Source organism: Pan troglodytes, chromosome 4 (genome assembly GCF_028858775.2).
Source record: "Pan troglodytes isolate AG18354 chromosome 4, NHGRI_mPanTro3-v2.0_pri, whole genome shotgun sequence".
Taxonomy (NCBI): domain Eukaryota; kingdom Metazoa; phylum Chordata; class Mammalia; order Primates; family Hominidae; genus Pan; species Pan troglodytes.
In genome coordinates this window covers 69,233,657-69,261,581 of record NC_072402.2, presented here as the reverse complement: position 1 = coordinate 69,261,581, position 27,925 = coordinate 69,233,657, and the positions used below count along the sequence as shown (strand labels likewise).

The 27,925-nt window shown below is 37.6% G+C and overlaps 1 protein-coding gene across 6 annotated transcripts in view; it reads right to left on the bottom strand.

The window, feature by feature from the left end:
• Positions 1-27,925, bottom strand: part of PAIP1 (poly(A) binding protein interacting protein 1) — a 31,748-nt gene that overhangs the window by 1,415 nt on the left and 2,408 nt on the right. For all 6 annotated transcript variants that reach the window (XM_016953336.4, XM_016953338.4, XM_016953337.4 and 3 more), the window contains exons 3-10: positions 20,151-20,336; positions 15,423-15,535; positions 10,434-10,545; positions 8,332-8,457; positions 7,051-7,157; positions 6,365-6,482; positions 5,252-5,306; positions 1,294-1,387 (exon numbers count right to left, since the gene is read on the bottom strand). In XM_016953336.4, the coding sequence (XP_016808825.2) occupies positions 1,294-1,387; positions 5,252-5,306; positions 6,365-6,482; positions 7,051-7,157; positions 8,332-8,457; positions 10,434-10,545; positions 15,423-15,535; positions 20,151-20,336 (911 nt within the window). The remainder of the gene's footprint in view (positions 1-1,293; positions 1,388-5,251; positions 5,307-6,364; positions 6,483-7,050; positions 7,158-8,331; positions 8,458-10,433; positions 10,546-15,422; positions 15,536-20,150; positions 20,337-27,925) is intronic.

Below are 27,925 nucleotides of genomic sequence, written 5' to 3'. Positions count from 1 at the left end.
CCTGAAGTTCAATGCCAAGAACAACTTTATCTTCCAGCGATATACCCAAGTAGATGGAACTTTCCTAGTTCTGCCTGGGTCCTTAAATCCCTGTATTTTTTTTGTTTTCTATTAAACTAGAATATAGAAGTACAGCAACAATTGTATTTCTAGACCTCAAACCGACACATAATTAAAATATCACTAGAATAAAAGTGGTTCACTTTTTAAAAAAAATCTACAACACAGGAGATATTAAAAAAAAATAAGTTCAAGATATAATTTATTCCCTCCCATCTCCTACTTAGGAAGAAAAGAAACTAAGTAGCCTGTCCAAATATACACAAGTTGTTAACAGAATTGGTACTAAACCTCACAATTTCCTGGTCCTTCTATAAGAAAATGTAGTGCAATCTGATGGTAAGTGAGTAATATGTTAAAGGGATCTTTAATTACAAAGAGTGGCAGGTGAAGAAACAGATATATAAACAGTCCTATAATTAACATCTTATCAGTTCAAACATTTTTACATAGTAATCTGTTTTATTTACTCTTAACTTACCCTTTAATAGCTAAGATTTGAGCCTTCTACTGTGTGCCAGAAGGCTAAGTATTTATGTATTCTCATGTAGTTCTCAGGAAAAAAAAAAAAAAAAAAGACTCAAGAACAGGTACTACTATTCTTATTTTATAGATGGAGAAGTAGAACAGAAGTTGCCCAAGATCTTACATAAGTTTGAGAGCTTCTTAAAGTCTAAATACAATAGAATCTATTTTAAAAAAATAATTATGCTTAAGTATACTATATTTTAATGGTTATTTTCCTCAACTATACATTTTTCAGAACTAGTCTGTGAGTTAATACAATTTTCTGAAATTTTTAGTACATAAACACTACCACATAGCACCATCAAATCAAAATGCCTTTTTTTTTTTTTTTTTTTTTTTTGAGACAGAATCTAGTTCTGTCTCCCAAGCTGGAGTGCAGTGGCACGATCTCGGCTCACTGCAACCTCTGCCTCCCAAGTTCAACCAATTCTTGTGCCTCAGCCTCCCGAGTAGCTGTGATTCTGTGATCCTGGCTAATTTTTGTACTTTTAGTAGAGACAGGGTTTCGCCATGTTGGCCAGGCTGGTCTTGAACTCTTGGCCTCAAGTGATCTGCCCTCCTCAGCCTCCCAAAAGTGTTGGGATTACAGGCACGAGCCACTGCGCCTGGCCCCAAACACCATTCCTTCATGAGCTACTTTGTCTAATCTCCACCTACAAATTAGATACAGAAATTTCACGATGTTAGTAACTGAAGAAAACTTACGCATCACCAGCCCCGGATAAATCTGTTCCATTTTCTTCATAATCTGGAAAAAAGTCCTCTCTTTCAAGTAATTCTTGATATTTCTCTTGGTAATCTGTAAACATAGGAGAAAAACTAAATACTGAAAAAATATCACATGAAATGACCAATCACCCCTAAATGTTTTTTAATATTATGACTTTTGCCCCCCTGCATGCTCAGAAATCTTAAAGTAATTACATATAGTACTATAGATATAAGTTGGAAATCAAAGCCACTGTAGGTGATGTACATTCATAGCCAATGTGTTTATATCCTCTACTGCTGCTTTCCATCAGACAAAATAATGGTTATATAACTGTTGGGGAAGAACAGTCCTTCCATTGGAAAGATATTAATCAAATACTACTGGTTTCCAACTCCCTCTATACTCCTCCACAAGGAAGTAAAGAAAGCTATCTGGTAAAGTAAGCAGGTAACAACAATTGGTCTCTGTTCCTCAGATGAAGTTAACCTACCAAAAGTTTTAACAGTGGGGGATTTTCCTTCCCTTTCTTCCCAGAGAGATGGGAAAGGCAGCTACCTGGTAAACGTTTCAGCTCTGCCAACTTTCCTTTCATTGGGTCCTCCAAGGTAATACAGGTGATATTACACCTATCTGCCAATTGTCTTAGGAAGAGTTATTGGGTACCTTTTAAGTTAAATATTTCTTTATGAAGTCCTAACCTCTGAATAAAAAAATGAATCAGTATATATTAAGACTAGTTACCTTATAGTTTCTTATGAACAGAAGCCAACGGAAATTTTGCAATTATATTAGACTGGGTAAAAGCCATGTTTTTCCAAGACTGTGTCAGTCTGCATAAAACCGTAACTCCAGCTTCAAGGGCTGGGGACATTTTGATACCCAATTTTGACAATTTAGAGACCGTTTTAATAGTAAAACCTTCCTGCTACAAAAAGACAGGCATTCTTTTAAATGTATGAATAAGTTCACAAAAGAGAAAAACCAAGTCATCAGGTCACAAATGAAGAAGGAACTGAAAGCCATATATAAACTGCAGCTGCTGCAGCTGGGAGGCTGACAGATGATGTTGGTCTCGGTAACTAAGGGGCTTGGATTTTAAAACCCACAGAAAGTCAGAAAGCAAGGTCTTGGGCCCCATGTGAAACAGGAAAATGAAATCCATGCTCCATGCCCAACCTCACCAGCACAAACCTGGGACCCTCAAAGGTCTGGTATCTTAAACAAAAGGTGAATCAGGAAAAAAAACCAAGAAATATCTCAGTGGTGTTTTATCTTCCCTGCGAGACAGCAGGAAGCTTGGTCATGTCTGCCTGGGTTTGGAATAGGGACAGAGCACTTTGTAGAAATTGGTGCCCCAGAGAATTTTTAACAATGGGCCTGCACCTCAAATTCCTACTACGTACATAAAGAACCCCTATGACAAGAAAACAAAAAATTTGTCCAAGTCAGTGATACCTACTCTGTGGCTCCTGGCAGAAGGAAATGTAAAACCATTTTGGACAGAGGTTCCTATAATCCAAGCCACAGTGTTTTTCATTTAAAAAAAAAAAAGAAAAAAGAAAAAAGAAAAAGCACTGAAGCATTTAATCAGGGTCATATTAATATGAAACTTCAAATGGTTTAAGAAAAAAAAAAAAGTGTGTGGACAAGGTCAGGAAGTCAAGACCAGCCTGACCAACATGGTGAAACCCTGTCTCAATAAAAAAAAAAAAAATACAAAATTAGCCGGGTGTGGTGGCACATGCCTGTAATCCCAACTACTTGGGAGGCTGAGGCAGGAGAATTGCTTGAACTCAGGAGGTGGAGGTTGCAGTAAGCCGAGGTTGCGTCACTGCACCCCAGCCTGGGTAACAGAGTGAGACTCTGTCTCAAAAAAAAAAAAAAAAAAAAAAAAGAAAAGTGTGTGGAAAGAGCACAAATGATAAAGCAAGTAACTGTTAACAAAAAGTACACCTAGGTAAAAGGTATTCCTTGTACAATTTTACTTTTGTAACTTTTCTGTAAGTTTGAAATCATTTCCAAATAAAAGTTTAAGACAGTTAAGGCAAAAATTTTATGTGTGATGATCAGAAATAACAGAAGGGTTATAATTAAGAGATAAAACAAAAATATGAGACAGAAGTAAGCATGTTTAGAATGATGAGAAAAAATAACTTGAAACTCTGAGAAAAGGTCAAGATTATTTGAACAAAATGCAGAAACAAAATTTAGCTTGATTTTTCTGTAAAACTGTAAGATTTCATTTACTTTCATGAAGTATAGCAGATTAAAAAACGCTTAAGAAAAAGAAACTGAGATCTACTGGCTGTCTACATTACTTCTTTTCCTTGAAAAGAAACTGAACAACCAAACTGAATTTCTGTAAATCGAACAGTACTAGAAACAATTAAACAGGTTAGAAAAAATAAAAAACAAATAATCAAAATAAATCAAGGTAATTTTTAAGAATAAGAGGAAAGATTTGTCTTACCAGACATAGCAAGATTCACAGTAAGGTAAAAATAATTTAAGTGTAGTATTGGCATAGAAAGAGATTAACAGAAAAAAAGATGCACACAAACACAGGAATAAGACACACAATTTGATAGAAGAGTTACATAGTATACAACAAAGGGGGCTTATTATAACTAGGAAAGGAAGGATGGCTTAATACCAATTGTTGAGACAACAGGCAATGGAAAAGATACTTAATTCCTATGATATCATCCTATATAAAAACTGCACTGGTAGATTAAAGACCTAAAAATAAAAAGGAACAATGATTTTTAGAAGAAAACAGAAATGGTAAGGAAACTTTCTTAAACCACAGAAATTACAAACAAGACTGATAAATTTTGTTCACATTAAAACTCAAAGGTTCTACATGACATTATAAACAAAATGCAAAGACAGGCAAATACTGAGAGAAAGAAGGTAACCGAAACCCTCAGCTAAGAATCACTTTGTTCTAGACTACAAAAGGAATTACAGATCAGTAAGACAGACAAATGATCCAACAGAAATATGAACAAAGAGTATTAGCAGGCAATTCTCAAAGAAAGAAATCAAAAAGGTCAACAAGAACAAGAAAACTTCAATATCACTTGTCAGGGAAATAAAATATCAGCAAGATAGAATTTCATACAATCTGATGGACAAAAATTAAGTTTAATAAAAAGTATTGCCAAAGATGAGGAGCAGGAACCCTCATGTGCTGCTGATGGGAAGATTAAGTGGCATAATCATGCTGGAAAACAATTTAGTAACATTTAGTGAAGTTTAAGATGCCCATAGCATGTAACTTAGTTCTACTTCCTTGCCCTAAAAAAACTTCTCTGTGCTAGAGACACAGGACAGTCAATGCTTGGAATCCAGAGGAAACAAATGGAAAAATTCCAACCATAAGCTGGTTGCAGTTTGTACCAAATGGGAAAAATTTCTCTTCCTCACTCTACAGTTCCATCTAATACAATTAAGGCAATCTTTCTATAAATGGTCCTCTTCTGGAAGAGGAAATGCGCAGAGATTTGGATTTTAATTAACTGTCACACACCAAGTATGAATGAAATGTGTAATTCTTCGTGTAAAGTATTAACCCATATTAATATATGTTGCTGACTATGCAGTGAACTAGAACCGTCTTTCCCCTCCATTCTAATCACCTGAAAATTTAAGATTATAAAAAAGTTAGAGGAAATATAAAATTAAAATAGTTGCATTTAATTGAGAATTCTTCCCATCCTCTGTTGTTAAGTGACAAGACATTATATGTGGAATCATACTTTCATTTGAAATGTTTCAAGTGGTCACTATGAACAGCATTCTGTATTAGACAAACCATTACACTGGTATTTTAGAATGATGTGAAGACATCAAAAAGTTACAATTTTGTGCTGGTGAGGATGTGGTTTTCTGTAAATTTACTACTTTACCAAACAACTGGGAGGAGGGAATGACTGTGAGACAACATACCTGGATCAGCCGCAGTGAAAGGAACACCATCAGATGTATAAAATGTTGGTTCATTCTAGGATGAATCAAAGTGATAAAAATATGTAATCATTTCAGAATTGATTTTTGTAAGTACAATAATGAAGCATGGCTGATGTCACTCGTCTGCACCTGATAATGCAAGAACAAGCAAAGGAACCTAACTTCCTGGTAGCCATTTTCACTTCACTGAGAAAGTCTATGGTTTTCAGATTTCCATTCTATTATCTCAAGTTCCTGTGGTTCTAACGGTGCTGTCTATTGTCTTTCAGTGAACTGTTCTGTTGTGCATTGTCATTTAGTGTCAGTGCATTTTTAGCTGTGGTTTCCAACCCCACCATTTCTTTTAAGAATTTCCAAGACCAGGGCTGGAGGAACATTTCTCCACAGCTGCTTTATGTTCGTTCATGTCAGGAGCTTCAGGGCATCATTGGCCTAGTAGCCATTTTTTTTTTTCCCTGAGACGGAGTCGTGCTCTTGTTGCCTGGGCTGGAGTGCAATGGCGTGATTTCAGCTCACCACAACCTCTGCCTCCCGGCTTCAAGCAATTCTCCTGCCTCAGCCTCCCGAGTAGCTGGGATTACAGGCAAGTACTGCCACGCCCAGCTAATTTTGTAGTTTTAGTAGAGACGGGGTTTCTCCATGTTGGTCAGGCTGGTCTTGAACTCCTGACCTCAGGTGATCTGCCCACCTTGGCCTCCCAAAGTGCTGGGATTACAGGTGTGAGCCACCACGCCCGGCCAACCATTTTTATTTTATTTTTCGTTACTACAACATGCAAAGTAAAAGTCTGAGATGCAGGTCCTTGGTTATAAATTCTCTGGAAAAGCTGCTTCCTGGCATCCCTGTGCTCACCTAAGTCCAAGCCTTGTCAATCTCTCTTGCCATTGGATATATCTTTCTCTAGTCCACCCTTTCACTGGAGAATTCCAGGTCTCTTCTCTTTTTTACCCAGTCTGATGGCTGCCATGTCACTCAAACCAGTGAAGACAGTTATTAGGCACTGAATTCTGAGAACAGCTTTATGTAGCTCTTCTAATTTCCAAAACGGAATTCAAGCAATAAGTAAAACTTAAAATATAAACACTGGCATACCATAAAGTAATTAGGATCATTTTCTGGTGTTGCTTCTCTATATGTTGAAGTTGCATGGACTCTACCCCAGTTACTTGACCGGAGTTCTACAAGCTTCAAGAGCATCTGTTTCACATCTCTGTAGACAAAGTTGAAAATGAGTTAGTGTATCCACCATAAGGGCTGTCAGACCCTAAAATATCTCAGATTCCCAAAACTTTATTTCCTTAATTTAACAGGTACATCTGATGCCTTGACTTTCTAGACGTTTCCTATATGACATAAATTCATTTAAAAAAAAATAGCCTTGAATTATGTTCCACGTAACTATGACTATATGGACCTTAAAGGCAGTGGCTATCCTTCAAACAACATTTTTATGTGTCCTACTATACTTACAGTAGTACTTTTATTTGTTGGACAGTTAATATTCGGATTTTGTTTTTCATTTAATTCATATCTTAACAAGAAAATTAGCTTTTTCAATTTCTAAATGTAATTGAGCAAAAATATCTGACATGTCTATCACAAAAATGTCTAGTGAGCAGAAACTATAGGTAAAATACTATTCCTTTAAAGAAAAGCATTTTTGTATATCTGTTAGCCATCAACTCACCCTGCTGAAGTATAGCAAATTAAAAAACAATCTCCAAAGAAAAAGCAAGAAATTGAGATGCACTGGCTATTTACATTACTTCTTTTCCTACCTACTGCAGTTTGCATCTAGGACAACGTTTTCAATTCTCTGAATAATTTCTTCCATATCCATCTTTCCTTTTTCCTTCCAAGCATCTTCCAAAACTGATCCTGTCAACTAAAAAAGCAGGTGTCAGTAAAATAAGAAATTCAATAGTGTATTATAGAAATTCTAAAAAGATACCAGTAACAGTTCAAGCATTCTCTAAACAAGATGAATTTAGCAAGTTTAATATTCCTAATTATTCTGTCTACCATCTAATATTCAGTAATCTCTACGCCCTCTATATTTCTCTTGACTGAGAGAAACTAAAACAAAAAAAACGATAGCAGAACTTTAATCATGGGTTTTATGTCAACGACTGTTATATTCCCTGTATGACTAAGATAGGCTATTAGATTTTAATGAACATGTCACTTTTTTGAAATATACAGCATGCAACAAGTATAGAAGCTTTGAATTAAAAAAAAAAACACAAACATGCATTTCATCAGGAAATAAATCAGTTAAGGATTTAAACAGGTAATTTATAGGAAATAATAAACAAATGGCTAATAAACATGAAGAAATGCTTAAAATCATCTGACAAAACAAAAACCAAGATTGATTATATCCATCACTATAAGGATGTAGGAAGAGATGTACTCATTCTGCTGATGGGACTATACTCTGGTTCAGCATTTGGAAGGCAAATTAGCCATTACTTGTCGTAAAATACATATGCTCGTCGACCCACCAAATCCGTGTTTAAGAATTTAATCTACAAAAGTATCTGCACATATAAAGACAAGAGGAAAGATTACAAGCAATGCTGCCATGGCTAAACTGAAGATAATCCAAATATTCGTTAGTAAATATTGATAGATGTTATGGAATGGATAAACAATGCATATGCATATGACAGAATACTAGGAAGTTATTCAATAAGAGGTAAATCTGTGTGCCATGGAAAAATCTAAGATGTTTCATCAGGTGGCAAAAACAAAAACAAAAAGCCAGAACAGAGTAAGATCTTATTTAATAAGAGCACATATACAGAGATAAGAAGGGAAGAAGACAGAATTTGCAAATGGAAATGGCGTAAAGGACTTCCATTTTTCACTTCTGAACTTGCTTCATATATTAAACAATAAGTATATCTCGCTTTTCCAAAATATTCGAGAAAAAAGTAAAATGTCAATATTTACCTTAAAGTAATAAATCTTGAATTCATCTGTATACTATACAGACTAACCTTCCTCTAAATCATAAGTAAATACATAAATTAGTTAAATTAAAAAAAAAAACCTACCTTTAACAATTTTACTGCACAAATTAAATTGTCATCCATAGGATTAGAAAACAGGGCATTCAGCAATTCTCGAAGACCAACCTGAAGAATATCTGCTCTTGTAACCTGTCCATTTGTTCCCTTGATCTTTCGGGACCAAAAAAAAGAACAAAAGGAATGATGCCAAAATATAATACAGATACATAAATGAACTAACAAGGTGTTGGCAAAATAAGCATTTTAGCTAAATCACAAAAGTCACAGGAACACACTCTGATATCTTCACAGAATTTGTTAGAATTACTTTATATGTAACTAAGACCTCTAATAAAACTGGTAAGCTATGGGTAAAATTTAATACCAGAGTCAGCATAATTTAAGCCAACTTTGATGTTACTACTTCATAAAGCTTTCTTTAGTTTGTTCAACTACCACTTTTTTTTGAACACACAGCATTTTATTCTGCTTTTAAAATATTTTAAAATATTCTATTTTGCATCAGAGTGGTATATGTATCTTATATCACTGTGTAGAAGAATTTTAGGTGCAGGAACTAAGCCTTATCTTTACATCCCCCATTGACCTAGCATCATTATCTCCATATAGAAAATGCTCAACAGTATTTATTTTAGATTGCTGTCCATATTTTGGCTTAAACAAAAATTAGACTGAAAAAGAACATGGCATAAGATTTTTCAAAAAACTAAGTCTACCTGTGGTAAAAAGGCATAGTAAGTTAGGCTCTGGACTGGACATAGACCTTTTAGATACAATGACTGAGATGCACATTTGATAGATTCACATTGTCTTATGATGTTTCTGATATTATGGCGTTTATGATCTTAAGTTCTCAAATCAGGGTGTAAGAAGGTATAAACTTATATCTGATATTCACTAATTTAAAAAATCAAGCAGAGGCTGGGCATGGTGGCTCATGCCTGTAATCCCAGCACTCTGGGAGGCTGAGGCGGGTAGCACCTGAGGTCAGGAGTTTGAGACCAGCGTGGCCAACATGGTGAAACCCCATCTCTGCTAAAAATATAAACATTAGCCAGGCGTAGTGGTACGTGCCTGTAATCCCAGCTGCTCAGAAGGCTGAAGCAGGAGAATCGCTTGAACCCGGGAGGCGGAGGTTGTAGTGAGCCGAGATCACGTCACTGCACTCCAGCCTGGGTGACAGAGCGAGACTGTCCCCACCCAAAAAAAAAAAAAAAAAAATCAAGCAAATCTATTACACAGTAATAATGCCGTGCTGAATCCAGCACTTCTATTGCCTACTAACAAGCATATACTTAAGTATATACCACCCAAATTTATAAATACGTTTAGCTGTAGACTTTGTACAAATGCATTTTTATGTGGAAGATTAATATATAAAATAGGACAAAAAAGAACTATTCTTAGGGGTTGGGGTATTGGGGAGATGTTGGTCAAAGGACACAGAATTTCATTTAGGGGGAATAAGTTCAAGAGATCTCTTGTACACCATGATGACTATAGTTAACAATATATTGTATGCATGAAAACTGCTAAAAATTTTAAGTGTTCTTAACACAAAAAAGTATGTCAAGTAATGCATATGTTAAACAGCTTGATTTAGCCATTCTACGATGTATTCATATATCAAAGTGTTGTGTACCATAAAGATATAATTTTTGTCAATTAAAAAAATATTTTAAAAAAACTATTTGGGTGAATTAGAGTGAAAAGCCTAGAGAGACTCTAGTCTCTCTTTTCACTCAGAGTTCTGCAGAGTAAACTGCTTTGAGCCACCATCTGAAAGTCAACATACTAAATGTATTAATATATAAGATGTAAGAACTCAAAAAGGTATCACTGTTGATATCTCAAGAACTTAAATTTGCATGTAAACCACAGCTTCCTAAAAGTATGCAGATTTTTACCTCAGTAATTATTTCCTAACATTCTGTCCATGAGTAAATGTTATGGACAGACGGTCCAGTAAACCACAGACACTAGCAGGTGCCGAAACATGTTTTCTTTCCTCTCTCTTTCATTTCACTCTTAATGTTGTAAAAGTACAATGTGAACACAAATTCCTCATTGAGATCAATTTATGTTCTCAGGCCTTGTTAGTACTTAACAAAAGAAAAACTTCTCACCTCCAGGTTAAGATAAAGTTCTCCCAGAAAGAGTACAAATGCATGAAATCGTTTTCGAGTAACTTCATCCCCTTTTGCAGCTTGATCTTTAACTTCATATTCAGTCCGACATCTAATTAAAGACATATCTTTTATAATCTCACATTGCTTTGCTTTTTAAATAGTCAAACAAAATAACCATTTGTCAGTTTGGTTGTCCACAGCAAGAGGCAAGGACAATGTCCCAATGCTCTTTCTACAATAAAGAAACTGTTTCTGACTACTGAAGAGGCTAGAATATACACCATCTTTTCATACTAAGTCTCCCAGTTTGAAAAAACTGATAGTTTTATTTTCAACGATTTTTATCAAATTTATAATATGTTTAAGCAACATAGGTGTAATCTGATTCACAGCATACTGGCAGCCCAAAGAGGGGAGAGAGAGCCTCACCTTGTCTTATAGGTTTTTTACTAAGAAAGCACTGATTTTACCCAAATTGTCTCTGTAATTTTTTTTTTAATACTACAACTTTGAAAAGGATCTTTAAATACATACATACACACACATACACACACACACACACACACACACACACACACAACCTCCAACTGAAAATAAAATGAATTGTTTTTAAGTCCATTATTCTTGTAATTTCCATTATACGTATCAGAGAAGTACTAATGTGAGGAAAAAATTCCCCCATTAAAACCACAATATAGAAAGCACCGGACTTGTTTTCTATTTCCAATGAAACTGACAGCTTCAAATAACTGATTTTTCCTTGCTCTCTTTGCCCCTGACTTGACCCATTTGCTTCACACAGATGAGAAAAAGAAGAAATCCTCTTCTTGGAGCTTATTGTCAGTCATAGTTCCTACACGGTAACTAAACTAGGCACAATAACCCTGTCACTGCCTTCATAAGTGAACTACAGTGTCAGATATTGTTACTAACATAGATTTTTTAAATGGACTGTAAAAGTTTATCATTTTGTTATTAAGTATTTTTAATCTTTATTGATAAGGTGAGAAAACTCTGGGAAAGTAACTTGCTTCACAAAACTGGTTATGACAGTTTTCCTTTTAACGACAAAGGGAAAAGCTATGGGTACTGAATGGTTTCCACGCAGCCAGTTTAGGTTGACTTTGTAAACAATTTTTAATAAAGAAAAAATAAATTACCTCTTGTTCAGTAATTGACTCTGGGTCAGTTTGCCAACCACGAAACCCCAGCACAGCTTACTGTGCTTACGTGGCCAATTCCAATGTTTACGAGGTATATTAACTGAGCAACATCTTCTGTTTAAGTCAAATGTGGTAAGATATTTGTTATCATCTTGTACATATTAAATTCCTCATCAGAAAAAAGTTGGGATATTTATAGATAGTACATTCTGGTTAATAATGGAAGAGATCAGTTAATTAATGCCAAATCAGTTATTTAAAAACACCTGTTGGCTGCTTTTCTGTTACAACTTTGTCGGTAAGAGTTGATGAAATAACTTTTTTTTCATAAAATGCTATGACAGACTGTACGTTAGGATATGATTATGTACATGCAAACATAAATACCTACATAATTGACTAGGTGAAAAGTCAAATTTTTAAGCTAAAGATTTTCAATTATAAAAGCAATGTATGTTTATTTTGGAAAGGTTAAAACAGAAAGGATAAAGAACAAAGTCACCTGTACTACTACTAAAAACGAGAGATAACTGCTGTGAAGGTAACTTCCGTTCCATCTTTTTCAAAGTATGTATATATTTTTTAAAGGGGTAGCAGAATTATGCTTTGCTTTTTACTTGTTAGCTCACTAGTATTTCTCCACATTATTTTTGACAGGATTACAGTACTACAGAAGCACATATGGTGGCTAACAGTCAATGAGAAGAGTGGGTCTCAATCATAGCTATACAGTAGAATCACTTGTGAAGCTTTAAAAAACCATGTCCTAGCTCCACCTCGTCTAATTACACCAGAATTTCAAAGGGTTCAGACAGGATCTCGGCTTTAAGTATCTAGGTAACTCTAAGGCACAGCCGGGGGTGAGAAGCACTGAAAAATATGAGTGAGCATTCCTGGCGTCCTACCGCCTACAAGTACCCACTCTGAATCTTTACAGAAGCTATAATTTGTGTTTCTTTAATTATAAGTATGGTTAGATATCTTTTTATAACTTTGACATTTGTATTTTTCCGAACTGTATCTATATCTATTTGGGGCTATTCCAAGTATTTTCATTATTATTATTATTTTTGATACGGAGTCTGGCTCTGTCATCCAGGCTGGAGTGCAGTGGCGCGATCTCTGGTCACTGCAAGCTCCGCCTCCCGGGTTCACCCCATTCTCCTGCCTCAGCCTCCCGAGTAGCTGGGCTACAGGCGCCCGCCACCACGCCTGGCTAATTTTTTGTATTTTTTGTAGAGACAGGGTTTCCGGGTTAGCCAGGATGGTCTCGATCTCCTGACCTCGTGATCCGCCCGCCACGGCCTCCCAAAGTGCTGGGATTACAGGCGTGAGCCACCGCGCCCAGCCCATTCCAAGTATTTTTATAAAGATACTAGTCGGCCGGGCGCGGTGACTCACCCCTGTAATCCCAGCACTTTGGGAGGCCGAGACGGGCGGATCACGAGGTCAGCAGATCGAGACCATCCTGGCTAACACGGTGAAACCCCGTCTCTACTAAAAATACAAAAAATTAGCTGGCCTGGTGGCGGGCGTGCCTGTAGTCCCAGCTTCTAGGAAGGCTGAGGCAGGAGAATGCTGTGAACGGAGGCGGAGCTTGCAGTGAGCCAAGATCGCGCGCCACTGCACTCCAGCCTGGGGTGACAGAGCGAGACTCTGTCTCAAAAAAAAAAAAAAAAAAAAAGATACTATTTTTTTCTTACTCATTCCCAAGAGGCCCCTCTTTTCGTATTAAATAAATAAGCTCATTGCCATGTGTTATACACTATCTGATTTTTACTTCACAAATGTATGCCTTCCCCCCAAAATGCTGCAATCAATATGTAACTAAATGTATTAATCTCTTGTTTTAGGGCCTGTGGGTATCATGTCTTGTTTAAAAGGTCTTTACCATGCCAAGATTTCTGTTTACTTGCCAATTTCCCACTTAGCATTTATCATTTCACTTTTTTTTTTTTTTGAGACAGAGTCTCGCTCTGTCGCCCAGGCTGGAGTGCAGTGGTGTGATCCGGGCTCACACTGCAAGGTCCGCCTCCCGGGTTCACGCCATTCTCCTGCCTCAGCCTCCCAAGTAGCTGGGACTAAAGGTACCCGCCACCACACCCAGCCTTTTTGTTTGTTTGTTTGTATTTTTAGGGTTTTTTTTGTAATTTTAGTAAAGATGGGGTTTCACCATGTTAGCCAGGATGGCCTCAATCTCCTGAACTGGTGAGCCGCCCACCTCAGCCTCCCAAAGTACTGGGATTACAGGCATGAGCCACTGTGCCCCGCCTATCATTTCACTTTTAATAAGTCTCTGACATATTTGGGATTTCAGCACAGAGAGTGAGATGGGAACTCATCTTTTTTTCCCAAATGACTATCCAGTTATGCTACCAGCACAATTTATCCTTTTTATCAACAGCTTGAATTTTCAAGGGTCTCTGGGGTCTACTTCTAGAATCTTTATTCTGTTCCACTGCAGTTTAACCACACAATGGAATGCTTTGCAATCATTAAAAGTCACTTAAAAAACTAATGGACGAACTATAATAAACTTGAAGATAACCTTGTTACTGAAGACATCAAATTATAAGAAAACTAATTTTCTCTAAATTAGCTTATAAATTGAGTATTATCTCCAAAATATCTAACATACTAGCAAGACTTGTGTAATTTCAAACACTGATTCTAAACTTCATTAGACAAAACAAGCATAGCAAAGAATATTTGACAGGCTGGGCGTGGTGGCTCACGCCTGTAATCCCAGCACTTTGGGAGGCTGAGGTGGGCGGATCACTTGAGGTCAGGAGTTCGAGACCAGCCTGGCCAACATGGTGAACCCCATCTCTACTAAAAATACAAAAATTAGCTGGGCATGGTGGTACGCACTCATCATCCCAGCTACTGGGGAGGCTGAGGCACGAGAATCGCTTGAGCCTCAGAGGTACAGGTTGCAGTGAGCCAAGATTGAGCCACTGCACTCCAGCCTGGGTGACAGAGCAAGACTCGGTCTTGGAAAAAAAAAAAAAAAATTCCACAAAAGAACAAAAAACTAATTACCCTAAGATATTTTTTAAAATGATAGCTTTTGGCAGTGCAGGGTGGCTCATGCCTGTAATCCCAGCACTTTGGGAGGCTGAGGTGGGTGGATCACATGAGATCAGGAGTTTGAGACCAGCCTAGCCAACATGGTGAAACCCGTCTCTACTAAAAATACAAAAATTAGCCGGGCATGGTGGCGGGTGCCTGTAGTCCCAGCTACTGGGTAGGCTGAGGCAGGAAAATCACTTGAACCTGTGGGAGGCAGAGGTTGCAGTGAGCCAAGATCGTGCTGCTGCACTCCAGCCTGGGAGACAAAGTGAGACACCATCTCAAAAAAAAAAAAAAATCTTTTTAATAGCTATTGTATGAATTGTATGGTAATAAAAAGGAACAGAATAAGTGATAAATGGAATGAAAATCCAGAATCAAAACCCAAATAATGCAAGTGTGATAAAAGTGGCAATTCAAATCAATAAGGAAAAATGGATTATTCACTTTTATTCTAATCTAAATAAAATTAGATCCTTATTCAAACCAAAGCTACCAAAGTAATAAGAATTACTTAAGTGTTTATTTTTAAGATCTTGGAAAAGGAAAGATCTTTCTAAACACAAAACCAAATTCACAGACCATTACAGAAAAAAGACTGGTATATTGAACTATAAACTTCAAATACAATGCACATAAGAATAGGCTGCCCTATTCTTTCCTGCAGCTTTTTATAATATATGGTCTGAGGAATGGTCAAATTCTAGTATATTTAGAAGTAGTTTTCCTTTAATTTCACATTTACACTGACCTTTGAAGTAGCAATTGGCGGAAGTTGCCACTCTGTGGGCTAATTGTCAGATGATGGGACAGGTAATTACACAGGCGAGCTCCCATATAAGAGAAATTTGGGATAGACGTGGCCTTTTAAAAAGAAGAAAAGTGTTATATGACATAGGTACATCATTATTAATGCAAATACTTAACAGCAACATTCTAAAGAAGAAAAAACTGACTCCCCAAACTGACCATATATACAAGTCTTTTGTTATTGTTAGGCTTAAGGAAATTAAATTCACTTTCCCTCCCAACCTTACAGCAAGAACCACAATAAGTACAAAAAAAGTACAAAAAAAAGAAAAAACCCATCAGTTACCTGAGGCTACAAGAAAGCGAAGAGATAATGTCTCCTGATGCTAACCCATTTTTTGCAGAAAATCTGTACATGTCCTCAACTGCACAGTGACAATTATGAATGAGAATATTGCCAAACTGTTGACCAGTGGGGCTTCTTGGGGCAGGAAAGCACAGACTTTTTAGTGTATGGCAGTCCAGGACAAGATTCCCTGGCATTTTGCTTCATGACTTTGGACATCAGTAAACCTCCCTGAGCTTCAGTTAGACTTTAAAGAGGTGATTAATGGTAACTGGCACAAGCAACTAAGACTTAAACACTCCAAGAATGATTGGGTAAAGGGGAAATGAAAACAGCTAAGCTACTTAAAAACAGAAAAGAAAAAAAGACAGTAAGAAAACACTACACATCAAAGATTGTTGATATAACTGAAGCAGTGTTCAGCAAGTTTAACTTTAATTGCAATTTCTAAAGAATAGTAGAGAACATAGTTTACCATCTAATATTAGGTAAGAAAACACACATTAAAAGGTTAAGAAGTCGGGCACAGTGGCTCATGCCTGTAATCCTAGTACTCTGGAAGGCCAAGGCCAGAGGATCGCTTGAGGCTATGAGTTCAAGACCAGCCTAGTCAACACAGTGTGACCACCATCTCTATAAAAAAATTTTAAAATTAGCTGGGCACGGTAGCATGCACCGTAGTCCCAGCTACTCTGGAGGCTGAGGTGGAAGGATCACTTGAGTGCAGGAGTTCAAGGCTGCAGTGAGCTGTGGTCACGCCACTGCACTCTAGTCTGGGTGACAAAACAAAGCCCCCATCTTTAAAAAAAAAAAAAAAAAAAAAAAAAAAAAGCTAAGGGACTTGGCCACAAATGTAATTGAACATAGAATCTAGATCTAACAAATGTCCTGCTACCCCTCTGACTCCATGTTGGGTCTACTTACTAACTTTTATTTCTAATTATTTCCTTGCTCACATGGGGCCAGTATATGTCACATTAAGGGAGAAAGAGTGATTTCTCCTGACATCATGTATGTTTAGCTGGTACCCAAGACTTGGTTCACCCTTACATTTTTCCCATTATTGGCACTGCATGTTTTCCTTTAGCTTCTTTTTAGTGTTATAACACGATTTAAAGACAAGTTCTATAAGGCCTGTCATTCAACAGTTTCCTACTTACATCCCGGTTTTACTCCCAAAGACAACCACTTTTGACTTCTTCAGCTAAAAATGTTTTAACCCCCATATCTCCGCACTATGTAATTTTTCAGTTTAGATGTTATTTCTTACTGCAACTTGAGCATCCCTGTCCAAAAATCTAAAATCCTCCAAAATCAGAAAATATGAGTGTCCACATAATGCCAAAAGTGGAAAATTCCACACCTGACCTCATGTGACAGGTCAGTCAAAACACAGGTGTACAACACATAATTTATTCAGCATCCCCAAAGGAAAAAAGACCCTGTCAACCCCCTTCAGCTGTAATATACTTAGGTACCCTCCCTGAGGTATCTCATTATATACTGGATATGCTAAATCTGAAAAAATCCATCTGAAATGCTTGAAATCTCAAGCATTTCAGATAAGGGATACTCAACTTACAGTTTCCCATCATGGAAGATAAGCTTTTAGCTTTCACCCTGCTTAATTTCACCCCACTCTACTATTTCCTGCTATCACAGTATGGTTATGATTTTATTCATTTGCTGTGTTTTCATTTATAGCTGAACCATGTATTACACTGCTTTTACCTTTTTTTGCACAACTTTGTTTTCCCTAGATTCAGTTTTTACTACACTTTTATATTCTTCTCATTGATTTATCCCTAAACTCACTACTCTGTAAATTTCTTCTTATATCTTACAGCATGTGTGCTTATCTTATTACGGAAGTCTTTCCTGGAGCCTTCTGACCTAGTCCAGTGAAGCCTGGCTGCTTCAGACCTACTATGCATGCTGCTACTGTTTTGAGATCTCCTTTGAACCATCATCTGGACAGTTCACTTAGTCTCTCCTGTAGAGTTCCTTTTCCTGGTTCCCATGTCTTCATCCGTGGCATAACTCCTCTTTTTGACAGAGTACGTCCTTTGTTAATTTCATAAGAAGGGTTACAACAAAATTTCAAACCGGCTGGTCAGTGTAAAAAGATCTGGATGGTCTAACTTTTTAGATTCTCAAGCAATCCTTTTATCCTCATTCCATCCTTATTTTAGAACCTTTTAGGTTTTGCACTGTAAGTCATGGTGATTCTCAGCTTTACCACCACTGGCTTGGAATTCAACGTTAGATCTGCCAAATCAGGTACCACTCACCCACCTGCTTTCTAGTCTTCAAAACTAGTGCTTTTCTTTTCCTCTTCTCTGTCCCTATGAGCTTCCGCCTTTTAAAAATCCCCATAGTATCATTTTAGTGGTGTTTGGGAGATATCAGAGTTGAATGTGTATTTAATCTGTCATTTTTTTTTTTTGATTCAGAGTTTCGCTCGTTGCCCAAGCTGGAGTGCAATGGCGCAATCTCGGCTCACTGCAACCTCCGCCTCCCGGGTTCAAGCGATTCTCCTGCCTCAGCCTCCCGAGTAGCTGGGATCACAGGCATGCACCACCAAGCCCAGCTAATTTTGTATTTTTTTTTAGTAGAGACGGGGTTTCTCCATGTTGGTCAGGCTGGTCTTGAACTCCTGACCTCAGGTGATCCACCCGCCTCGGCCTCCCAAAGTGCTGGGATTACAGACATGAGCCACTGCGCCTGGCCTAATCTATCATCTTTTGTAATACTTCCTCGCTTGTTAGTTGCTATGAGTAAATTTCCATAAATTACCTCAATGAAACTTAGCAGCTATTGATAAACCTATGCATCATTGATCATAGAATATTAAAACATTAAACATACTGACTACATATTTGACAATCAGAGAAATAGTTGAAGCTTATCAGGTTACCGACCCTTTGTCCAGCCCTGAATAAGTGTAATTACGCAGCCTACTGAATAACTGAAACTAAATAGTGGAGGAAGCCAGAAAGGCAACAATAAATAAATACATTTGTTTCATTTTCTTATCTCATATTCCTTTTCAATCCATTTATCAGCAGAAAGCAGAAATGAGGACAAACAGTGCAGTTCTGTCTTCCTAACATCTCAGGTGCTTCCTCAAAACTGACAGTTGGCTAGGTAATCCTGGGGTCCAGTAACCATCCAGAATAACTTGGAAAAGCAGCCAAATGAAACATTAGGATAGAAAATAATCATTAATTTGCATTATAATCTCCCTTCCATATATTCCAAATTTGAGTTGCTCTTGTAACAGTGACTTAAAGAACCTAAAGTTTACATTTCTGATCATGGCCCATTTTTTTTGACCAGTCTCACACTGACTAAGAAATTTTGTGTTAAGCCAGTGTTGTCTACTGTATTTTTCACTTTTAAAATAGCATTAATGAGGCCAGGTGCAGCGGCTCATGTCTGTAAAATCCCAGCATTTTGGGAGACCAAGGCAAGCACATCACTTGCGGTCAGGAGTTCGAGACCAGCCCGGTCAACACGGTGGAACCCTGTCTCTATCAAAAATACAAAAATTAGCTGGGCATGGTGGTGCACACCTGTAATCTCAGCTACCCGGGAGACTGACGCAGGAGAATCGCTTGAACCCGGGAGGCGGAGGTTGCAGGGAGCTGAGACTGCGCCACTGCACTCCAGCCTGGGAGACAGGGCAAGACTCCATATCAAAAAAAAAAAAAAAAAAAAAAAAAAGCGTTAATATGTTAATGACCAATATGCTGGGATAAAAACTAAACGTTGTATAATGAAACAATTTCAACTGACTAAATTAGACTTTCGAGGAATTAAGATGAAATCCTTAAATTTTAAAAGAAAGCAAAGGCAAGCAGAAATGTTAAGACAAGACATTTTATGGTTTGGCTTTCTTTTTTTAAAGACCTACTTATGAGGCAAGCAAATTCTCTCAATTTTTTTCCTCCCCTACTCTAATACTACTATTCAATTCAACACATAGGGGAAAAGAATTGCAGTCTTTTCTGGTACTGCTAATTTCAGAGCCTGCAAAACAAGGGGCAGGGTTTTGGTGGGGGTGACACTTATGTAGCCTTCGTTTTCAGTGCCCATATCACCTTCTATACTATACTGCTTGTATAGAGCTTTGGCTAAACAGGTGAATATTGCCTATATTGAACCTTGACTACACATGTGAACTTGTAATCCTGTCTGGCTCTACCCTTGGATCCCTAACTATAAGAGTTTTATACAAGACAGACTTAGAACTCCCAGAAACTATAAAGAGTAAGTGTGGAGGCAGGTGATCATGAATCTGGTCTCCCTCAAGGAGTAGCCACTATCCTTGGGCTTCAAGGAAGCTATCTGAAGGTCATTGCATGCTATAAGCCAACATACCTGTTGATAGATGAGTTCCACAAGTTCTTGCAAAGCATCATCTGTTGTAACGCAACCATTCAGGGTCTCTGCAAACTGTTCAATTTCAGTTTCAAAACTGCCAGGCTGCTCTGTAAGATGATTCAAAAAATCCTGAACATATTCTGATAGAGTAGGATAATCCTCACAACCATCCTCATAGGATTCCTACAGATCAAAAATGAAAAAAAAAATTTAATCTGTGCAACTGGCTAAAACACACAAGGTGGTATGTCTCTAGCACAAATGCTTTTTTAAAGATCCCTCACATGATAAAAATTTATGTTCATCAATATAATTGTCAATTGAGCTATTTTTCTTCCTTGCCTAAAAGCTGAAGTGTTATAATTAACAGCAGAAAGGTTCTGTTTAGCTAAATAGGGAATTGTCTTCTCATTCTGGGTCAACTTCTAAGATGGCTGAGGAATAAAGTTTAAACCAATATTTCACTACAATGCCAATATAAAAATTAAGAATCTGATCCACTTACGAATGAAATAAGATCTAGGATTTGCTTCAAAGTGGGAGGGGAAGTATGGACTAGGGATATAAAAACAAGAACGGCCACATGTAGCTTACTGTTGAGGCCATGAGGATTCATTATACCATTCTCTGTATTTCTGCAAATGTTGACAACTTTTTTATTGGGGAAAAAGAAACAAAAACAAAAACCTAATAAGGTTTATCATCTGTGAATCCCCAAGGGCAAAGAAATGCCATAAAGCTGCTAGAGTAACTAAAATTTCATCACGGTATAAATGGAAGGAGACCTTTTGGCTGCTACATCCAGGTTGCTAACAAAACCTTGATAGCAGCAGTAGTTTCCAGCTAATGTTGTTTCCACCACTGTCACCTTTGGCAGTTTCCAACCTTTTCGTTAATGGCAGAAGGCTGAGTGGGCGAGTTTTACAAAAGATAATAGACTTGAGCAACAACTTTCACATCTCAATACCTGGAATACCACCCGAAGCGCTTTAAAGTTTACCAAACAGTTAAAATCTAATAATAACTACACTGCTTGTATGAAATTTAACCTTCTCCAAACAGAGTAAATGAAAAGCCACATAAAAAAGTTATGACTACAAAACAGAAGCATTTTGTGAAGGGGTTAAGTTCTAAAGTCAGTGAGTGCATAGAAGAAAAAAAAAGTCATACATGGTCAAAACACCCTTAGAAATGCTCTATGTTGGAGAAAGACAGTCTTTTTTTTTCTTTGAGACAGTCTTGTTCTGTCGCCCAGGCTGGAGTGCAGTGGTGCAATCTTGGCTCACTGCAACCTCCGCCTCCCGGGTTCAAGCTATTCCTGTATCTCAGCCTCTCAAGTAGCTGGGATTACAGGCATGCACCACCATGCCTGGCTAATTTTTGTATTTTTAGTAGAGACAGGGTTTCACCATGTTGGCCAGGCTGGTCTCAAACTCTGACTTCAGGTGATTCCCCCACCTTGGCCTCCCAAAGTGCTGGGATTACAGGCCACTGCGCCTGGCCCAGGACACAGTCTTAGGAGAAAGACCAACATTGCCAATTGTCCACTTGTTCCTTTACTGTTGGTGCTTGATATGGTTTGGCTGTGTCCCCACCTAAATCTCAACTTGAATTGTATCTCCCAGAATTCCCATGTGTTGTGGGAGGGACCCAGGAGGGAGGTAATTGAATCAATGGGGCCAATCTTTCCGGTGCTATTCTTGTCATAGTGAATAAGTCTCACAAGATCTGATGGGTTTATCAGGGGTTTCCGCTTTTGCTTTTTCCTCATTTTTCTCTTGCTGCGGCCATGTAAGATGTGCCTTTCACCTCCCGCCATGATTCTGAGGCTTCCCCAGCCTTGTGGAACTGTAAGTCCAATTAAATCTCTTTTTCTTCCCAGTCTCGGGTATGTGTTTGTCAGCAGCATGAATATGGACCACTATAGTGCTACCACTTCAAATGACCACCATTTGGAGGTCATGTTGTACACTTTTTATTTTATCTTTATTTCTTATTTTTATTTTTTGAGATGGAGTCTCGCTCTGTCACCCAGGCTGGAGTACAGTGGCAAGATCTTGGCTCACTGCAACCTCTGCCTCCCAGGTTCAAGCAATTCTCCTGCCTCAGCCTCCCGGAGTAGCTGGGACTACAGGCATGTACCACCAGGCCCAGCTAATTTTTTTTTTTTGTATTTTTAGAGGAGACGGGGTTTCGCCATGTTGATCAGGATGGTCTCGAACTCCTGACCTCAAATGATCCACCCAACTCAGCCTCCCAAAGTGCTGGGATTACAGGCGAGAGCCACCATGCCCGGCCTATGTATCTTCAGAGACTGAAGTGATACTTAGCAAAAGTTGCATGTACTATGAGAGGCAGTCAGGAAGTAAAACCAGCTGCAGAAATAGCAGATTCATGTGCCTTTTTCATTCACATATAGTGTTCACTGAATAGAAGGATAAACTCTAATACATTAGATTTTTGTCACGCATTTGAATTCAAGTTAAACATTCTACTATAATAGGAGGTATTAATGTTGATGAATTTATTTACTAATCATAAATATTATCACTGTGACTCTGAGGATTAAGTGAATTAATCAAATTCACCTAGATTGGTGAAGAGCACATAGTAAAGCACAGAATGTTCAACAAATGAATTACATTTTAAATTTCTAGGAGAATACTGAGTCATATTCCAAATGCAACAGCCATGTATTCATACATAAAGGGACTAAAGTATAAAAAGCATCCAAAATGAATGATAAAAGCCTGTATTTCTTGGCACCTAGGATGGTACTCCAGTTAATAAGCTAATAGCCACCAGCTGCATATATGATATGTGATAGACACCATAAGGGCTTTGCCTGCATCTTGTTTAACCTAGAACATTTTGAGGTAAGCATTACTATCCTCCCTGCATAGAAGAAACAGGCACAGAGTAGTTAAGTCACTTTGGTTATTCATTCAAAATGGTGTGGCTGCTGAGTACCTACTAAGTGCCAAAGACTGTCTTAGGGGATGGGATACTGCCATGACATGAATATCTGCCATGAATAAAGCAGACAAGGCTCTCCTCTCATGGAGCTTATACCCCATGATGGAAGACACATTCAGAAGTTGAAATATACTACAAAAAAAAAAAAAAAGCAAAAAGCCAAGTAAAGATTCTTAGAGTTAATATATAAACTAAGAAAGAAAAAAAGATCCAGCCATACAAATATCTAAGGAAAGATACTCTCTTTCTATGGGCACAAGAAGCACACAGGCCCCAAGGAGGCCTAATAACTTTGAAAAAGACAATAACTAGAATACAGAAACTGAGGATGGGTGGTAACTAATGAGGTCAATGAGGCAGATAAGGAGATCTTAGAGGGCTTTGGGGGCCAAATTAAGGAAACTGGCTCTTAAGGAAGTAGGAAAAACAGGATGGGGGAAAGAGGGTTTGAACAAGGAAGGACCATGCACCAACTTAAGTGACTGTGCATGGTCACAAAACTGATTAGAAGAACTGAGCGCAGAACAAAGCCTATTTTTTAACCTCTATGTGAAACTCAAAATAAAGGACAAAAGCTTAAAACCCAATTTTATGTACAAAGATGTTCATTGCCAAAAAATCCACGTAACAATCCATTAACAAGGAATTGGTTAAATACATTATCATATATCTGTATAACGGAATATTATAGCCATTTAAGAAAACAAGAGACAACAGTACTTACCTCTAGAGTGAGAAAATGTTCCCATTATAAATACTGACATTATAAAATTGTGAAAGCAGTTAGGCATAATTGTACACATTCATATACTTAATGTTAACTACATACATGCGTGAATTTTATAACTAAAAATTAGTCTTAAGTTTTTGATATACAGTTACTAGTTTTACAGACTTGTAGTATCCTACCACTATTAATGACAAGGAACAGCAGAAAGGCAAAGGTACGGGTCCCAGCTGAAAGTACTAATTTCTGTTTCCATCAAATGTCATTCTTTGTGGCAAAAATGCTGCTTAGAGCGCTGATTTGCAATCTTTTTTTTTTTTTTTAAGTCAACAGAACTCTCTTTTAAGAAAATGTAAAATCTGATCAGTAAAAGAAGAAAGTAGAACTGCTCTGAATATAGCAGAACAGAGGATCCAGAGCCTGCCATTTTAAGCAAAAAAAGGAGGCATAGAGTATTTGGAACAGACAGGCACTCCAACGTGTTTGAATCAAAGCCTGCATTACTTCTCTAGCACCAGATTTTTTAAAGCCACAAATTTCTTCAGTCTTCAATGTGGAGTCAAATGGCTTCCAAACAGGGATATTTTCAAGTTTTATTTTTCTTAGAATTCTATGGGAGATTGGGAGAAATAGAAAATGTACTTTTTCGTGGTAGGTACTCTATATACATTGTCAAGAGATGAGAACCTATTACAGAACCGTGGGAATAAAAGAAAACTGATCAGACACTACAGAGAGTGAATATAGTCACGACTACTTTAGCTAGCTGGATTGATTTAAGGCAAGGGTGTGCAGGAGAGGTGAGTCAATATGCCACCAAGTTCTTAGTGTAAGCAGCTAGTTAGAAGAGATTCGCATGAGATAAATAATTCTTACACTGTGTATAGATTTTATACTTGCATTTGAATGTGAGGTCCTCAAGAAGTGGTCAAATAAATGAAAACGTATGCCTAGAGTTCACTAGAGTTCAAAGGAATAATTAGATGTCAGGGTTATTAGCACATAAATAAGTGATAGATTCTATGGAATAGGCGGGATTAGCAAAGGAGGTAATAAAATGGAAGAAAGAATGTCACCAACTGTCATCTGAGGGGAAAAGCAATGATCTGCAAATTGGGAGGATAAAGAAAGTACTGCCACAGAAGCCAAAGAGGTAGGGGGAGAAGAGGTGCTCATAACAACAAATGCTACAGAATAAATTCATAGGTTGAAATCTGGAAGAGAATTATCATTGCAGAGTCTCGGGAGTGAAGGAGATTATACTCAGAGAGAAAAAAGAACAAAACTAGTACCTCAAATACTTAGTTCTTAAAAAAATGGGAGGGAGCTTCTGATAGACTAAAAAGGTACCTTTGCACCTAGCACAGGACCTGGCACATGGGGATTTATAAACTGAATAGATCCTACAGTGCTCAAAGTTTTAAAATGAGATTTAGGAAGATAAATCTAAAAATCGGAAGAACATCAGTCACAAAAATAGTATCAATACAATTAGGGAGATCAGACTGCAGAGGTCTGAACAGTGAGAGACAGTGAATAATTTTACCTATTGGAGAATGATACTACTGCAAGGCAGAAGGAAAACTGGGAAGTAACTTGAAGAGGGATTCTGTTAGAAAAAAAGCTCGTTTTTTTGCAGGGGAGGAAGGGGACTTCTGTCTCTTAATCAATGCTTTATGAATTCCTATGTTAAATTTTTGGCTCTGGTAAGTGAACTGTGACAAATATTCAAGTCATAATGGTTTGTCTGAGAAGAAACAATGGCCAGGGATAAATGGATATAGCAACTCACTGGTAAGAAGACATGGAAAGTAGGAAATTCTAGCAGCAGGATTAGAGGAAGAACTGAAGATAAAAGGGCTTGGTGCCTTGAAAGAGTTAAGAAAGCACAGCAGAAGACTACCATAAAGGCTGTTAGAAAAAGGATACCAGGAAATAGATTTTCATGTGTAGAACAAAAGCAGATTCAATAAATGTCTGGAAACTGAGCCAGGAGACTACTAGAATAGAGACTCCATGAAGACAGGAATTTCTGTCCATTTTGTTTGTTGCTGTATCACCGGTGCTTGACTCATGATAAGTACTTGACTATTTGTTGAATGAGTGAATGTAGCTAACTTTGGATTATGGCTACTAAAAGGAAACGTTTCCTTTGCAACAGGAGCTTATCCTAAGAGTCGGGGGAAAAAAGGATCCTGCTGTTCTGTGACTAATTGGATTGAGAAAAACTCTCTTAGCCTTAACTATGGGTAAAGATTAGGGTAAACCAGTAAGGCTAGAGAATATACCAGAACAGGGGTAGTAAGCCTGAATGCCTGTAGAATTCAGGTAGATTACAAATGAATGAAATAAGCCAGAAAGCAAATTAGAGCTCATAGACTCCATCTAAAGAGAATGCCTCTACTCAGCTCCCACCAATTTTTGCTGTATCAAAATGCCAGTCCACTAAGGCCAGATTTTATGACAAACCAGAACATTCAAGTTTCTAATATCTAATTTAGGTATTGGTTAATTAAATAAAACAACTTAAAGAAAAAACAAACCCATTCAGGGCTAGAGAAGACACCTGCAGGCCACACAGGTTTCCAGGTGCCAGGCTGCAATCTGTTTTGGTAAATTGAGCACAGGAGGTGCTGATCTATTAGAGGATGGCAACGAATGCCTAAAAGATGCAGTGGCTCAAAGTAGGTGGACTAACATGACTTTATATACTGCTCGACAGTCCCAAAGTCACTTGAACCACGTAAAAATAGTTGGTACACGATTATTACATACACAAACACACCCCTGTATCCCTCCATCATAAAACAGCCCAAGTCAATAGGGAAGAAAATAAATGGGAACCTGCTTGTAGCTGCTAGAACAAGCATCCTTAAGAGTTTATTCAACCTCTTACAGTGCTCTAATGGTTCTTTTCCTGTGTGAGCTAAATACAATTTTCTGGCAAGAACTCAAGATGCTCTCATTTCTATCTTACACGATAGATGGCCTTTTTCACCCCATATCAATTGCTTTTCCTGCTATGCCTGTATCTTTTTCTTTCCAATCCCAAAGCTTTTTCCTATACAGCATAAGAATCATGGAGTATCTAAAACATGGAACACAGCTTTTTCCATACTTTTACTGTCAAATATGGAAGAAGAGCCAAAAAGAGGTAATAAAAAAGGTGTGTCATTATCAGTTATAAGGGAAATACAAATTAAAACCACAACTAGATACTATATGCCCACCAGAATGGTTAAACAGAAAATACCAAGTGCCGACCAGGAAGCAGAGTAACTGGAAATCATACACTACTCAGAATGTACAGTGGAACAATCTCTGGAAAACTACTTGGCAGTCTCTGCTAAAGCTGGCTACCCTAACTCCCAGCAACTCCATACCTTGGTATATACCAAACAGAAATAAAGGCATACAGCCAGCAAGACACAAAATGTGCCCTATTCACAATAACCCAAGAGTGAAAGCTACCAACGTTCATCAACAGACAAATGGGATATATTCATGCAATGGAATGTTATAAAAATAAGTCACCTCCAATTATATGCTACAATATGGAGTAATCTTGATATTGAAAGTGAGAAAGAATATATTCTATATGACTTTATTTATATAAACTTTGAACACAGGCAAAACTATCCTATGAAGTCAAAACAGTGCTATACTTGGACAACTGGAAGGAGACAGAGTGGGTTTTCGGGATGTTGATAATGTTCTATTTCCTGACTGGGATGCTGGTTAGTTGAGTGTTCACTTTATGAGACTGAGCTAACACTTAAGTACACTATTCTCTGCTATACTTCAATAAAACTAAGAAGATAGGAAAGACAGGATTTAAGCTAAAGTATCATCAATCATTTCTCCAATGATTCCCTCCCACTTCTCTATAATTAATCCCTATGCATTTACTCATCTGGGTTTATCCAGTACAACAAATTCCTTTCTACATATTCCAACTGCGCTTTGTATGGCTATTTAAGAAAAGTGACTATTTTTTAAAGTTGTTATATAAGTGACAAAGAAAAACTGAAAGTTTAAACGTTCTTTATACCTATGTAAATACTTTATC